General features: G+C 44.7%; 1 protein-coding gene across 9 annotated transcripts; it reads left to right on the top strand.

Annotated features, from left to right (window-relative positions):
• Window positions 1-541: 541 nt before the first annotated feature.
• Window positions 542-12671, top strand: LOC116069422 (zinc finger protein 709-like). 9 transcript variants are annotated; one of them, XM_031340025.1, is made up of 6 exons: window positions 547-933; window positions 6481-6598; window positions 6676-6808; window positions 9315-9441; window positions 9563-9623; window positions 10088-12671. In XM_031340025.1, the coding sequence occupies exons 3-6, from the start codon at window positions 6770-6772 to the stop codon at window positions 11469-11471; spliced, it is 1611 nt and encodes a 536-aa protein (XP_031195885.1). In that variant the 5' UTR covers window positions 547-933; window positions 6481-6598; window positions 6676-6769; the 3' UTR covers window positions 11472-12671. The 9 variants fall into 9 exon arrangements, with proteins under 9 accessions (XP_031195881.1, XP_031195885.1, XP_031195884.1 ...); XM_031340024.1 differs by having other exon boundaries at window positions 6671-6808; XM_031340020.1 differs by lacking the exons at window positions 547-933; window positions 6676-6808 and adding exons at window positions 1162-1316; window positions 3080-4612.
• The last annotated feature ends 3132 nt before the right edge of the window (window positions 12672-15803 follow it).

The following is a 15803-nucleotide window of genomic DNA, read 5'->3' as shown; positions in this document are numbered from 1 at the left end:
AGTATATCCCGAATTCCTGGTTCTTTGGCTCCCACCTCCTTTGTTGAGATTGCAGGAAAAGCAACACCACATTGGTTTTGGAATGGGTTCTCTTTTCTCGTTAAAAAGAAAATGTGCAACTTGTTAAAATTTGAGCAATCTTTGGCGTGACTTGCTGAAGTTCCTGAAACCCGGGAGGCATCATTAAGTCTTGTTCCTGTTAGATGGATGAATTGGGTCTTGGTCTAGCAAAGTGATCGCTGCCTTGGGGATTGTGTGTGATGAACTGTACACACAAACACGGCTTCCAAAAGGAAGGACCTTAAGTACCTCCTATTGAGTGCAAGAAAGACAGCAATGACAGTTCTGGGAGGCACAAGAAAGTCCTGCTTCAATCAAATCTTCTTGAAGCTGACTTGCGTGAACTTGGGTGAAAGCCAGAGCTGGGTAGGACTGTGTGGTCCACCTCTTTAAATTTCCGTTCATCCACTTACGGGAGCTGTCATTCAAATCTCACTAGCCAATCAGGGCTCTGGGGGCAGGTCATTCATTCACAAGGACCAAAGGAAGCTGTTCCTGTCACTCAGGTCACCCGTGGGCCAGTGCTAGCCAATCAGAACCTTCAGGCCAGGCCACTCACTCACTAGCGCCTTAAAGAACTGCTTCATCATTCAGGGCATGTTAGCCAGTTAGAGCCACGGAGTCGGGTCATCCACGCTGCAGCGTCTAGGGAACTCCTGTCAATCAGACGTGTGGTGCAGCTCTAGCCAATCAGAGCTTCGGGGCAAGATGTCCAATCAAGAGCACCAGCTGGAGACTAGAGGCAGGACCTTCCCGCCGCCATGCTGCAGATTCTGTTCTTAAGCAGGCATCGCGTGATCCGGTGAGCTGCGGTGTGATCGCCGCTGCCGGGAGCTCTTAGGGGAGCGCAGGCGAGCTCGAAGCCGCGCCATGGTGAGCGCGGGGCCGCTGTCCCCAGACGGGGAGGAGCGCCCGGCTGAGCCTCGTGGGCCGGGGTGATAGGCCCTCCCCGGGGCTGGGGGAGGGGTGGGGCCGGCCGGCCGAGCGGACACCCTTTGCGTTCCGTGGGGCGACGTGGGCCCCAGCACCGGCCAGTCCTTGTCTCGGAGGACTCTAGTCACTTCCGCTTTTCCGGCCAAGTCTGCGCAGAGCGCGGGGAGCGGAAGGCTCCGCCCAGTGCGGGGGTAGCTTCCGGGTTGGTGACGTCACCGTCCAGCGCTGGCGCCCTGTTTGTGCTTTTCGTGTCGCACTTATGCCTGCTGTGTTCTCTGCGCTGTGGTCTAGACGTTGTGGGCTTTGTAGGTCTAGCATCAAGTGTGAGTTAATTTTGTGCAATTTTCTGAGTCTTTGTCCAATGGTTTTTTTCGGATGGTGTTCCAGAAACAGTTCTTAGAAAGGATTGTGCTACTTTATATCAAAGGTCAGCTTGTCTCCTAATTTTTAAATTTTGTTTGTGGATCTGTTTATTCTTCCTAAACAGTGTGTTGGCTTGTGTATTTGATTGGAAATGTTACGAGTGTGTTGTGGGTTCGTCTATATTGTGCTAACCGTTTTTTTTAAAGTATTTACATAAAAAAATTAGTAATCTCTTTTATGTTCCTGATAAGATTTTTTTTGCATTTTGTGGGAATTATCTTAAATCTGTAATTGAAATTGGGAACTGACATTTTAGGATTGTGTCTTCCAGTCATGAGGATGTTGTTCCTGAAACAGACAAACATGTTTGCGTCTTTCCACAATGTCAAAATTTATTGAATAGAAAGTAAAAAGATGTCATGCCTCCGGTGGTAATCTAGCCAAGGCTAAGGCAGGTTCTATTATTCCAAATCATAATTACTAATATTTCTTATTACACAGTGAATATATAATTATACACACATATGCAGTTTGCACAATCAGCATAAGTTAAAGAGGCCACAGCAGAGTTCAGAGGGTCCTAGGAGTTGGTTGAGAGAAATGCAAGCAGTGTTTCAGTTGATGGGATAAATTAGAACGCATGACCAGTGAGCCACAGGGAGGGAGCTTTGAGTGGAGGAGTAGCTGTCGCGGTTTAGCTGTGACAGGAAAGGCAGACTGAGGTGAGGTCCTGGTGGACAGACAGGGACCTGGTCGACCTGAAGCTGCAGGGATAGTCGGGCATCCCTGAGATCCTTGGCTCACATGGGTATCAGATGATAGGTCGGTTTCAGGCCATGCCATCCTAGTGCTAGGTGACCATCTCTTTATGAGGCCAGGTAAGGGAGTTGCATCCTTTTGTATCCTGTATATGGTGCTTTGCTTGCACATATGTCTGTGCACCACTCATATGCCTAGTGCCTGCAGAGGCTAGCAGAGGACATCAGATCTCCTGAAATCATGGTTACATATGGTTGTAAGCTGTCTTGTGTATGGTGGGAATTGGACCTCTGAAGTAGCATCTGTGGGGTTTTTATTTTTAAAGATTTATTTTATGTATACGAGTACACTGTAGCTGTCACACCAGACATACCAGAAGAGGGCGTCAAATCTCATTACAGGTGGTTGTGAGCCACTATGTGGTTGCTGGGATTTGAACTCAGGACCTTCAGAAGATCAGTCAGCGCTCTTAATCGCTAAGCCATCTTGCCAGCCCCAGCATCTGTCTTCTTAACCACTGAACCACTCTACCTCTTTAGCCTTACTTTTCTTTTAATTAGCGTGTGCTTTTGAGATAGAACTTGTGTAGGTAAGAATGACCTTGAATTCCTGATTCTTTTGCCTCTATGTTTTTTAGGGGGGGCGGTTCGAGACAGGGTTTCTCTGTGTAGCCCTGGCTGTCCTGGAACTCACTCTCTAGACCAGGCTAGCCTCGGAACTCAGAAATCCGCCTGCCTCTGCCTCCCAAGCGCTGGGATTAAAGGTGTGCTCCACCACTGCCCAGCTCTTTTGTCTCTGTTTACAAGTGCTGGAATTTCATATATAATTTCATGTAAGAAGCATGCACCATGACACCTAACTGAAGTTCTTTTTTTCTTTAACAATTTCATACATGTATAAAGACTACTGTAATGTCCCGCCCTCTAATTTCTCTCTCATCTTCTTTGTCCTCTCCTGCTTACAGTTCCATGTGAAATAAATATCCATGTTTCCATATTTTCTGCCCCCTCCATCTCCTTTTTTTTTGTTTTGAGACCCACTGTTTTAACCAGGATCATCCGTGTGACTGCAGGTTCCGACCTATCCATTTGAGCACCTCAGTGAGTACACAGTTGAAGACAATGACTTTCTTGAGAATCCCTCAGTATCTGAATCATGATCGACCATTGATGGGCCCGGTCTTGTGTCCAGGTCCATTGCAGAAATCCATCACTTGTTGTCAAGTGAAGTCATGAACAACATTAGCTCTGCAGTGCTGCAGTGCTGGAAAGTCAACATTTTACATCCCGTCTCACTGTCTTATGGGCCTTAAAGTCTTTATGCCTCATCTTTCACAGTGATAGCAGTGCCTTGAAAGTAGTGGTCTGAATGTTCTGTTCTGACTGAGCACTTGGGTGTCAGTTTACTCTCAGCTCCTGGAGTAACTGTGCATCTCCACATGGGCTGCAGAGGGGCTTCTCTACTTTAGACTGGGAGGAGCAGTTGCGTGGGGTATAAGCAGTATTTAGAAGGTAACTGGGCGCCAGGACAATTTAGCTAAACAGTAGTGTTGAGTTTATCCCTCTAGCCGCAGACCTGGGTTTTGGGCTTAGTTTACTATGCCAGGTGTGGAAGGAGTGAGCCTCAAGTCTGGTTAGAGAGCCCCTGGCACTATCCTTAGAACATCTATGCCACTATTGCACAGGTAGACATACCTTGCTTGGCAAGTTGGTTTTGTATGTTGTAGAGGTCTAGGTAAGACACATGCCTGTCATTCCTCCCCCAGCAGCCTGCATAGTGCCCCAGAGCACTATGAAAGCCAGCCAACAGGAAGAAAACTTTCAGCTCCGTGCCAGTTTGATTTCTTTCCGCATTGTAAGCAGTGTGTGGGGTGTCTTCAGTAATTACAGCCAGTTCTAGAGAGCAACGGAGAAGGGCAGAAGAGCCTGTGAGGTCTCCCTGACCAGTGGCTCCTAAGGAGGTAACTCTCTCCTGCTCTGGAGTTATGGCTTAGTAACCATTGGCTTTCAGAAGCATCATCTATCGTAGGATCTCTCCTTTCTTGTTTTTATCATTGTCTTGACTTAGCCATGACCTCGTTGTAGCACTGCTGTGTACATGGTCAGAGGTCTTTATATCCTACTCTGGGAGATGCTTGCACACTCATGTTCATTGTCATTCTTAATTTGTAATAACCAGGGAATTAAAACAGCCTACATGTCCAGCTGGTGAGAAGATATTAAAAACGTGTAAACATAAAGTGCTGTGAAGAAAAACAGGATGATGAAATTTGCAGGTTAATGGATGAAACTAGATAAAAATTCTGAATTGGCTGATAATTTGAGCTGGGACAGTGAATACCCCCATCCCTCTCCCATAGACATTAGCTTTGCACACGACCTTAGATTGGTTTGTCTTAATTTGCAGAGCTTGAAGAAGTAAGGAAAAGGGCCACCAGGGAGCTGCTGTTAAGGATGGAGGAAATAATAGCACAGATAACAAACAGGAAGACTCTCGGGTGAGGAGTTTGAGCATGGGGTGCAGGGTGGGCTGTGAGGCGGCATGTACAGGGGAAGCGAAGAAGAGTTCGTGAGACTAAGGATGCTTAAAAAGCCACATGGACGCCTACTAACTATGTTGTTAGCCAAGTGAAATTACTTTTTTTTTTTTTCTTTTAGGTTTTTCAAGACAGGGTTTCTCTGTATAGCCCTGACTGTCCTGGAACTCACTGTGTAGACCAGGCTGGCCTCGAACTCAGAAATCCGCCTACCTCTGCCTCCCAAGTGCTGGGATTAAAGGCGTGCGCCACCATTGCCCAGCGTGAAATTACTTATATAAGTTACTTTTGTTTGCCTTTTTGCTAGAGTTAATAAAACATTTTGATTTTCAATATTTGTGAGGTTTCAATTTCAACATACTGAATAATTTCTGATTGTACTGTCTTTATTTTTATTTTTGTTTTCTGGAGATGGTCTTAGTCTGTAGCCCATGTTGGCTTAAAATTTACAGGTTGCTCCTGCTGGACTTGAACTTAGAACCCTGCTGTCTGCTTCCTGATGGCTGGACTGACAGGCCTGTGCCACCTTCAGAGTCACCCTTGCTACACTTTAGCAGCTTCCTACATTTATAACTCATGGTGTTAATTGTTTCCCTAAGTAAAACATGTAGAATTTATGTTTTGCGTATGAGTGTTTTGCTGCGTGTGTGTCTGTGCCCTGTGTGTGTCTGGTGCCCATGGAGGTCAGAAGAGGGTGTCAGATAACACTGGACAGGAGTTCCAGATTGGTATGAGCCACCATGTGGGTGCGAGGAACAACCTGGCTTCTCTGCCAAGGCTGCCCAGTTCTTCCTTGAGGTTACTTTGCTGCTTTGTCCAAAATTGGGTCGGTGTGGGTTTGTTCTTGGATTTTCTGCTCCTGTGAGCTGTTCATTGCTTACCAAGTGCAAGTGCACTCTCATTGTAGTGTTGTAGGAAGTCTTAAAGTCCTGTATTGTCTGTGTGCGTGTGTGTTTCAGAGTTGTGTTGAACATTCTTTTTTCTCATCCTTTTCAAGTATCTCTTACAATCAGTTCTAGTTATATCACAGTCTGGTTTTGAATGTTAGGAGGAATGTTTTGAGTTTACAGTGCAGATGGAAAGTGTGTAAAAGCGTCTTATGTGCGCAGGTTCTTGTCCTCTGATGCTGACTTCTTTTTGTTTTTCTTTTCATTAGAAATGTTTGGTTTTTGTCTAAAGGCTTTGTTCCCCCTCCTCTTTTATTAATGTATATACAATGTAGAAGTGGTATTTGTACATCCAGTTCATTGCTGTCATAGGAAAGGGATGGTCTTTTTTATATTGATGTATCATAAAAGTTTTCAGTAAGGACTTTTTCATTCCTTGGATTTTTTGGATTTTCTGTATGGAAATTGTGTTGTCACAGCATTCCCCTTCCCCTCCCCCATCTCAGTGTCCCCGAATTCCCCTTTTATTGCTATGCCCCTGCCCTAAGTATTGGTATTATATAACTTTTCAGGATCTAACTTGTTGATCTGGGCCTTCTGAGCCCAAGAGCAATAGCAGAGCTTCCATCAAGGTTGTGTGCAAGGATTGTGCCAGCAGTATGATAGGGAGGATTGGCCAAGGTTAGATGTGAAAAGCAATAGTTATCGAAAGTGCAGTTGCTGATGATGGCGCCTTAGACACATTTAGTCAGAGGTAAGACGAGTGTGAGAGGAGCCTGTGGGCGGAGACAGGCAGACCCGGGCGTTGTGAGGGTGCATAGTGCTCAGTGGGTGCACTGAGTGGGTGTCCTGAATATTGCTTCTGGTTGCTCGTGTGATGGCTGATCTTTACTGTAGACTTGAATGGCTCTGGAACCAACTAAGAGGCCTCTCTCTGTGCAGGTCTGCTAGGAAATTTCAGGGAGGATTAACTGAGGTGAGAAGACCCTGTCATCGTTGTGCTTTGAGAAGTCCAAAGAAGGAGCAGTGTTCCTTCCCTGCGTGTCTTCACTTCCTGCTGGTGAGTGCATCTGTCTTGCCACTGCTGCCGCCATCTTTCCCTGACATTGAGTCAGCGACTTGGGCCTTCCAGTGCAGACTGAAGACCACTGAAGAAGCTGTCCCGGTGTCTTCCGAGCCCTTAGTGCCAGATTGAAGCTCCTTCCAACCTTGTGGACGGAACTTCTTCATCATGGAGACAGCTATTGTTGGACTCTGCAGGCCTGATGAGGTAAGCCAACCTATTATGTACTCGTATCTGTCAATTGTTGCAGCTCTCTTCTGCTAGAGAGCCCGGATCTGTTCACTGGCCACCTATGTCCTCTTTTTCTTATGAGCTCACCTGAAATATTATTTTTAAATCGACATTTTTTATAGTCTGCATATATAAGCCATGTAAGAAAATGCTTTTTTCTTTTTCTTAACCATAAAAGGCCTAAAATAATGACTCAGAACAATATGTTTAATACCAACACATACTGCTATTAGAACTTGGTGAGTCCTGCCACAGTTGCTAGATGTTACTGTGAAAATTGGGGTCTTTTCTTGGAGTTGTCAATCCTACTGGGTGAGAATAAGACCACAAGGACAATTTTTGAGTCACATTTGAAGCAAACTTTATTAAATACTGGCCAGGCTGATGGACACTGGCCAGGTCTATACTGGGGACTCCTTGGCATCAAATTATACTAGACAGTCGTTCATGAAGGCAAACCCACAAGGTTATGTACTTCCTGCCTTTGTCCAAGCAGGGGCCAGCACACATCCTAACGTACCTGCTGCCGACATACTTCTTACATATTATCTCTCACCACTGTGATCAAGCATGTCCTATGCAGTTGGGGCAACCACCATTGTTTATAGAATTGAAAATCATGGTTTGTCATCATACATGGATAACAGCCCCCCAGCATTCCAGGAGGATCCATGGCAAGTGGGTTAGAGGCATTTCTGTTTTATGTATCTCTTAAGCACAGTAATTTAAACTTGGAACATAGCTTTTGCCCTCACAGGGTTTTTAGTCACATGAATTTAAGAACGAGCCAAGAGGAAAGGCTGCGAAAACTTGTATTAGAGTGTAAAAGAAAACTCCAGGGCAAGCGGTCTTGACATGTGCCTGGAGAATGGTGATGGAGAGGAAGAGAAAAACCCAGGCCATTTGAGTTCAGCCAGAGTTAGCCACAGAGAAGACAGGCATCCATATGGCAGGGAGGGGCCTGCAGAGAAAAATGGAAACAGCCCCGAGTACCAGAAAACGCATTTTAAAAGGCTTCATCCTGCATCTCAAAGAAACAACATAAGAGTTCAAGAAAAAATGTTAAGTTTCATCTTAGTATTCCGAAAGGCAGACAAACCCAAGAGAACCTCTTGGCAGTTGCTCTGTAGTACAGAGGATGCTTCTGAGGGGCAAGCAAGAATTATTCTCATTAAAGGAATAACTATTCCTCCCGTCCTTTAGCTTAGCTTAAAGCTAATTCAGCCTTCCCTAAGGTTGGTCTGTTGGCCAAGCTATTGACCAAATCAACTGTATTAACTCTTAAGGTTAGGCACAATGGCATGTCTCCACTAGGGTTAGATTTCATCTGACTGGAAGGAGCCAGCTTTCCCTTAATGGTACTTCCAGTGCTGCTATAACATTTCTTTCTGTGAAGAATCATTTAGCAACCAGAGCAAAACAAGAACCTCTAATATTTCTGGCATTTCTGGCCTCCAAGCCTACATAGAACCAAGGACCCAAGGACACTTCAGCGTATTTCCCAGGACACAGAACAAGCTGCACCCCCCTAACCCCCCCAATCTCTAAACTGCTTGTACCATTTGTTTTTGTTGTTTCCTGTTTCCTTCATTTCTCCCACTGAAGAGAGCGTCCTAACTACCATTTTGGGATATGGGGCAACAGTTTACTTGGATTCTTTGAGATTGTCCAAAGTAAGGTTGTCTGATGTAGCAGTTTGTGTATCCCTCCTTGGACCTGTCTAGGGAACCTTAAACTCACATTTGTACATTTGTACAGCAGCCAGGTGTGTTTGAGGAAAAAAGTCCTTTGCTGGAAGTTTGAAAAAGAAATAAGGAAGGAATAAGGCTAAGAGTGGAGACAAGAAGTGAAATTGGAATCATTTGAGCAGAGGATAGATTACATCCTGCCAGGAGCAGGCATGATTTTTATACATATCATTGGAAGACCTAGGCAGAGTTGCCATCATACTGCCACATTCAGTTTTGGAAACGTGTGTCTGATTGATTAGGTGTTTCTGAGTTTAGAAGTGATTAATGGGCTACCGAAAGGAAAACAGGAGTGTTCTGAATTGCTCTTTCTTTACAACTCATTCACGTGGAGTCATTTATCCTTATGTATGTTCATGTGCTCTCTCTCAGACAGGATGTTGTTTCCATAGGCCAGCAGAGCTAACTTTGAGCATGAGTTTCCAAGGGCAGGCAGCCTCCTGAGTGGCAGTGTTAACGCTGTTGTGTGTGTCACATGATAGGGTATTCCTGGGACAAGAAGTGGAGATCACCGGAGAAGGGAATGAGGTGGGAAGCAGTGCATCTCCTCCCTGGATGCAGCCATGAGAGGAGTGGGCTGTCCAGCATCTCTGAACATCACTCAGTGCTTTTACTGCACTTGTGTGCCATGGAATGAGTGTGTGGAAACCACAGAATCACATGGCCATACTGTCAGCTGTGGACAATGTGTCTCTCTCACCCACTCTTTCATATCCTAATGTGGGATGTTTTAGGGTTTGGTGAGCTTTGAGGATCTGGTGGTGCACTTCACCCAGGATGAGTGGGATTTGCTGGATGCTTCTCAGAAGACACTCTACGGAGATGTGATGCTGGAGACCTTCAGGAACTTCACTGATACAGGTGAGGATGTCTTCTTACTTCCACTAGTAAATTAGAGAAAAAGTGTTTAATGGTGATGAAATTAGGTGTAGTTACGATGCACATTCTAATAATTTATCATACATTTCTGGGACTGTTTAAGGATATGAATGGGAAGATGAGACAATTGAAGACCATTGTGAAGATCCTGAAATAAATCTAAGGTAATTTGCATGCACAAGTGGAAGCAAATGTCCCTTGAAGAAATTTTAGTGTGCTGTGAAAATTGAAGAACTAACCAAAAAGTCCAATTTAAAATTTATTCATCAGTAGAAAATTTTTATCCCAAATATATACCTTTATGTGAGCTTGAAATCTTGCATGGTTTTCTTGGTACCAGTTCTGGGACCCTGCGTTAAGGAGTGCTGCTCTTCTGATGATGAGTTTGTGAAGGCACACATTTTGCTTGTATGGTAGCAGGCTGTCCAAGGTGGTCTAATAAGGAACCAGTGGTAAAACAACTGTCACTAATACACTTGTCACAGTAGTTTCTCACAGTAGTTATCTTTGTAGATATTGTATGATACTGAAGAAGGTGGTGGAACAAGCTTATCCATATACCAATCTCAATATGAGCAGCAAGCATTATGGGTAGAGACATTTTCACGTGTCATTCATCTTTTAATAGGAACATCGTCTCTCACTCTGAATACACACAGTATGAACATGAGGAATATGAAGAAAAGCCACCTGATTCTGAAGAAAAGCCACCTGATTCTAATTTTCTCACAAGTCTTGAAGGATTCGTGGAAACTAAGACTTCGAGTGGACCCTCTGTGTGTGAGGTATGTTTAAAGACCTTTGGACTATACCACCTAACTTACAATGGACATCACAACTATGACTACAAGTTGCTCAGAGGAAGCCAGACTGAAGAAAATGATTCTGAAGGTAATCAGTGTGAGAAAACTTCCGGTTCCCTTCAAAAAGAAGAAAAAATTCATACTGGAAAAAAACTCTATGTGTGTCAAGAGTGTGGGAAAGCCTTTAGGTATCCCAGCGCCCTTCAGTTACATGAAAGAATCCATACTGGAGAAAAACCCTACGAGTGTAAAGACTGTGGGAAAGCTTTTAGAGGTCTTAGTGCCCTTCACTTACATGAAAGAATCCATACTGGAGAAAAACCCTACGAGTGTAAGCAGTGCGGGAGAGCCTTCACATATCTCAGTGCCCTTCAGTTGCATGAAAGAATTCATACTGAGGAAAGACCCTGTGAGTGTAAACAGTGTGGTAAAACCTTTAGATATAGCAGGGCCCTCAAATTACATGAAAGAATTCATACTGGAGAAAAGCCCTATGAGTGTAAACAGTGTGGGAAATTTTTCAGAAGTCACAGGACCCTTAAGTTACATAAAAGAATTCATACTGGAGAAAAACCCTATGAGTGTAAAGAATGTGGGAAAGCTTTTAGATGGCTTACTTCTCTGAAGTTACATGAAAAGATTCATACTGGAGAAAAACCCTATGAATGTCAAGAGTGTGGGAAAGCCTTCAGGTGTCAGGCTTCCTATCATAGACATAAAATAACTCATGGTGGAGAAACATTGTATGAATGTAAGGAGTGTGGTAAGTCCTTCATTTATCCCTCTTTACTTCAAGTGCATGAAAGAACTCACACTGGTGAAAAACCCTTTGAGTGTAAGCTCTGCGGTAAAGCCTTTAGGTGTCAGTCCTCACTTCGATTGCACGAGAGAACACACACGGGAGAAAAACCCTATGAGTGTAAGCATTGTGGCAAAGCCTTTTCAAGTTACAATTACCTTCGATTTCACGAAAGAAGCCACACTGGAGAGAAACCCTACGAATGTAAGGAGTGTGGCAAAACCTTTACACATCGATCTTACCTTCGATCACATGAAAGAAGGCATACAGGGGAGAAGCCGTACCAGTGCGTTCAGTGTGGCAGATCCTTCAGCCGGCATAGTTCCTTTAAGAGACACCAGTCTGTTCATGGAGAAAACCCATATGAACAGTATCTGATTCCATTATCCCCATTTCCTTCAAAGGAATGAAAGAACAGATTGGTAACAAATCCTTTGAATGTAAACAATGTAGCAAATATCCCCATCCACATAACACACACACAAAACTCAAGACAGGAATCTTTTATATGTAAACGTGTGGCATAGCCTTCAGGGGTCACAGTGTACTTCAAAGAAGGAATTCTTGCTGGGCAAAGTTTATGTTTGTTACCAATGTGGTAAGTGTCAATTGCCACACTTCCTTTCAGAGAAGTAAGTTAATTCATGCTTGGCAGATGCCCTATGAATGTACAAGATATGGCTAATGTTTCATTTATCTCTGTTTGCCTTAAAATCATGAAAGAACTCATTGTGGTGAAAAACCCCCACATGAATATAAACAATGAAAAGCCTTCAGGTGTCACAGGTCCTTTCACTAGCATGAATGAAATGTCATGTTGGAGAGAACATGTGAATGTAAGGTGTGTTAAAGCCTTTAGATAGCATTGCTCCCTTAGATTCCGAGAATGGATTCCAACTGGAAAAATTTCCAAGTGGAAACAGCTGTGAAGCCTTCAAGGTCACCGTTGTTTAAGAAGCTCATGGTGTTGGGAGGTGGGCACTTCTGTACGTGTAAGGAGCGTGGGAACTTACTGGTTGTAGGGAGACAGACATCCCCTTTGCAGTGGCTTCCCATGACTTACCTGTGCTCTTGTAAATACCCCAAATTAAACTCAGTGATCCCTCAAGCCACACTTGGGTAGAGTCATTCTTGGTCCCTGTCATTGGTGCACAGTCTGGGATGAACAGACCATCATAAATGTCTTGAGGCTTTTAAAGTTGTGCTGTGTTTACATCAGTGTGAAACCCCGAGGAGTGAAGGCTATGGCTTAAAGTGCTGTGCTGCTTTCTGTCTGGGTGGGTGCGCTTCAGCTGTCACCTTGATGCAGTCTGCTGTCATCTGGGAAGGGAGACTTAATACCGACCTGTCTGGGTTAGGTTCACCTGGACACAGCTGTGAGGGGTTTTCTTATTAGGGCTAGTTGAGGTAGGAAGACCACCCTGAATGCTGTCAGTACTGTTTTATGGACTGAGTAAAAAGGACAGAAGCAGGTGAGCACAGAGAATCCTTGCTGTCTGCCTTGGGACTATCGTCTACCGCTGTGCCAAGCTCCTGCCACCATGTGACTGGCCCACAGTAATGGATTCTAACCTGAAACTGTGAGCTGAAATAAACACTTCCTTCCCTAAACTGCTCTGTCAAGGTATTTTATCATTTATCACAGCCACAGGATCTGCACACAGCAGAACCAAACATGAGCTGTTTGATAGGAGCACCTGCCTTGTCTCTGACATGAGTGGTGGTGACAAGTCACCGAAGGGCTCTTTCTGAAGGTTCAGTATCCATGGCAGTAAGCCCAGTGTGGGTCTTTTCCAAAGTGCTATGGACAGGCATGCCTTCCTGCTGCACTCCCTGCCTCACCATCCCTACCGAGCAACTCCTGTGTACTGCAGCCACCTCTGTGAAAGAGGAGGTAGGGCACGTGTGGGGACACTCCACCCGCTATGGCTGAAAAGCCTAGAGAATCCTACAGACCCTGAAAGGTGCTTGTGTGGGACAGACTATGCTATCAGATGCATGCTCCTTGTTGCAGGCAGTGAAACGTAACCGAGGCTGAGGTATCGGCTAGCAGGAGCTTACCCACACGTGCAGCTGTTGTAGCAAGGAGATACATGCGGGTTCTCTCTTGTGTTAGCTTCAAATTGTCAGGAAAGGTACAGAAAAAAGGGGATGAAAGGACGAGCAGTTACAGATTAAGTCAGTGTTAAGCCTTTCCTGAGATCCTAAACCTGGAACCCGTAGGAAGAACTAAGGAGGAAGAGAGGTTAGCGAGATGTCACCCCTACAGTCTGACCTTAGTAGGAGTCAAAAGCTCATAATAGAACTCAAACTAGCCCCTTTCCCACCAGGCCTGGTGAAGAGGCACACAGTAGGCCTTCAGCAACCCCTGGGGTGAGGATGAAGAGAGATTGGATGGTGCAGGGCTAAGGTAGTACTATAACATGGTACCAACATTTTTTAATAGCTTTTTTAAAAAAAAAATATTTTTTTAAATTTATATGAGTATACTGTAGCTGTCTTCAGACACACCAGAAGAGGGCATCGGATCCCAACGCCGAACCTGGCTTTGAGCTTCTGAGACCTTAAAGCCCACCTCCTAGTGACATACTTCCTGTAACAAAGCCACCCCTCCTTCTTAAGTCTACACCTACTAGTGCTGCTTCCTATGGACTCTTGGGAGCCATTTTTATTCAAACCATAAGAAGTCAAAGCTTTTTTAAGGTTCTTTATCTAGTTTAAAGAAAAATATACACATGGGTGGGTATATATAATGTTTACATGCACATGTGTTTATAGTTACGTGGGATCAAAATGGCATATTAGATGTCCATATGAATTAGAACTGCCAATTTTATCATTACTTCTCATTCACAATGTAAAATTAAGAATAGCTAGACAAGCATTCAGAGGTTACTTGGTTAATTATTGTCTCTGCTCTCATCCAGTATGTATTCTAAAAACATTCCCATTGCTTGGACAAATCAAGCGGCTCTTAGGTCCCTACAGTACCTCTCCATTCTCATGGATGATTGCTCTCATCTGGGAGATGATTCTCTAGGGTCTGCGATTTCTAGGATGAGCAGGGGGGAAAAGGCCGAACCCTATGCTTTCACAAAGTAATTGTAATTTCTTCTTCGTTCATCACCTGATTGAAGACTTAAATAGTCAGATTTATTTAAAAATCTGCCCCTGTTAAACATTAAGTGTCTCATAACAGCCAAATTTTAAAGCATGGCTTGTCAATACTAGTGTATAACTAATGTGTGTGTTTGGTATCTGGAGTCTACTCTGGTGTGCTCAGAAGGCGTAAATGAGACAGTGTAATTTGACCTTTATCCTCCAAAGCCAACTAGGTCTCAGGAGACCATGGGGCATCTTTCAAAGTCATGCAGCTATGGTGATTCACCTGTCCTCTTGTATTTAGATTAGAGGCTCTGGCGAACCCATGAGGGGCTTGCCAGTATATGCTATAGAAGAGAGGCAACACAGGAGTATGTTCCCTGTGCTTCCCAGGACGCCGTGGCAAGAAGGCCCTGACCCATTCTCAAAGCCCTAGCTGGCTTTGGAGGATAAAGGTCAAATTACACTGTCTCATTTACACCTGAGCACATCAGAGTAGACTCCACAGATACTGAGCACACAGATTAGTTATACACTAGTATTGACAAATCACGCTTTAAAATTTGGCTGTTAGGAGACACTTAACAATTGGTAAAAGAAAATCGGAGGAGCTGGGGAACCCTCTCAAGCCCCGGTGACCACTGAGGAGAAAGTAAAACCAAAGTGAGGGTTAGGCTAACTGCACAGTGGTAAACACCTGGCAGAAAAGGATAATCAAAGTTAAACCAATGAGTCAGGCTTTCCAGGCTACTTTGTATGGGTGGCTGGCTGACAGATGGAGTACTCACCGCCACCCCACTAATTAAAGGACTTCCATGCTTTCCTAACCATAAATGTACTGTTGTTTTTATGGTTTAATTCTATTCATGCCTCCATTGCTTTACAAGGGGAAAAAAAATCAGACTAAGACAGTGCCAAGTACCACCATCCTATTCATGAACAACTTTCAGATCATCATAGAAAAACTGGGCTAAGTCAGTCACAGTCACACCTTTGATTCCAGGCTGGTCTAGAGAGCCAGTGCCAGGACTCTACTGGGGAAACCTGTCCTCCAAAACAAAACACGGAAAAGCAATAGAAAACAGAACAAACCAACCAGTCTTAGTAGTGATGCTATTCATCTTTTGACCTTGTATACACACAACACAAAAGGTGTCAAGGTGGCAGCTGGCCCCTCACCCTCCAGCCTGTGTCCAAGGCAACACTGGACTGTTAAAAATGCAGACATGGCGCCACCATGACACCTCCTCAGCCTGCAGCCTTCACAGGAGCCTTCATGGCGGCGCATCTCCTTTCCCACCTCCTCAGCCTGCAGCCTTCACAGGAGCCTTCATGGCGGCGCATCTCCATTCCCACCTAAGCAGGAGCTATCCTTCAGGTGCTGTCCACCTTTCCTACTTCAGCCTACTGCTGTCACAAGGAGCTGTCCATGGTGGTGACACCTTTTTTCCCCTTATATCGGCCTGCAGTCTTTCTGAGGCACCATTGCAGGAGCTGTCCACGGTGGCAGCACCTCATCTTCTGCCTCTCCAGCAGCTCCACAGAGATGGCTCCTCAGACAAAGCCACCTTCAGCCAGAGAGGACTTCCCATCCTAACCCATGGGCCCAATGCAGGAAAAAGGGGGTGAAAAGAGCCACC

The sequence above is a fragment of the Mastomys coucha genome, unplaced genomic scaffold (genome assembly GCF_008632895.1).
Source record: "Mastomys coucha isolate ucsf_1 unplaced genomic scaffold, UCSF_Mcou_1 pScaffold22, whole genome shotgun sequence".
Lineage (NCBI taxonomy): Eukaryota > Metazoa > Chordata > Mammalia > Rodentia > Muridae > Mastomys > Mastomys coucha.
Note: the sequence above shows the minus strand (reverse complement) of the source record. Positions and strands in the feature narration are given on the sequence as shown.

What these genes read in the sequence shown, in the direction of transcription:
- LOC116069422 (XM_031340017.1), top strand. Translation starts at nt 1,369, where the DNA reads ATGGTGTTCCAGAAACAGTTCTTAGAAAGGATTGTGCTACTTTATATC. An exon ending in CGTGTCTTCACTTCCTGCTG is followed by an intron (nt 6,599 to 9,314) that starts GTGAGTGCATCT and finishes GGGATGTTTTAG; the next exon opens with GGTTTGGTGAGCTTTGAGGA. An exon ending in GATCCTGAAATAAATCTAAG is followed by an intron (nt 9,624 to 10,087) that starts GTAATTTGCATG and finishes ATCTTTTAATAG; the next exon opens with GAACATCGTCTCTCACTCTG.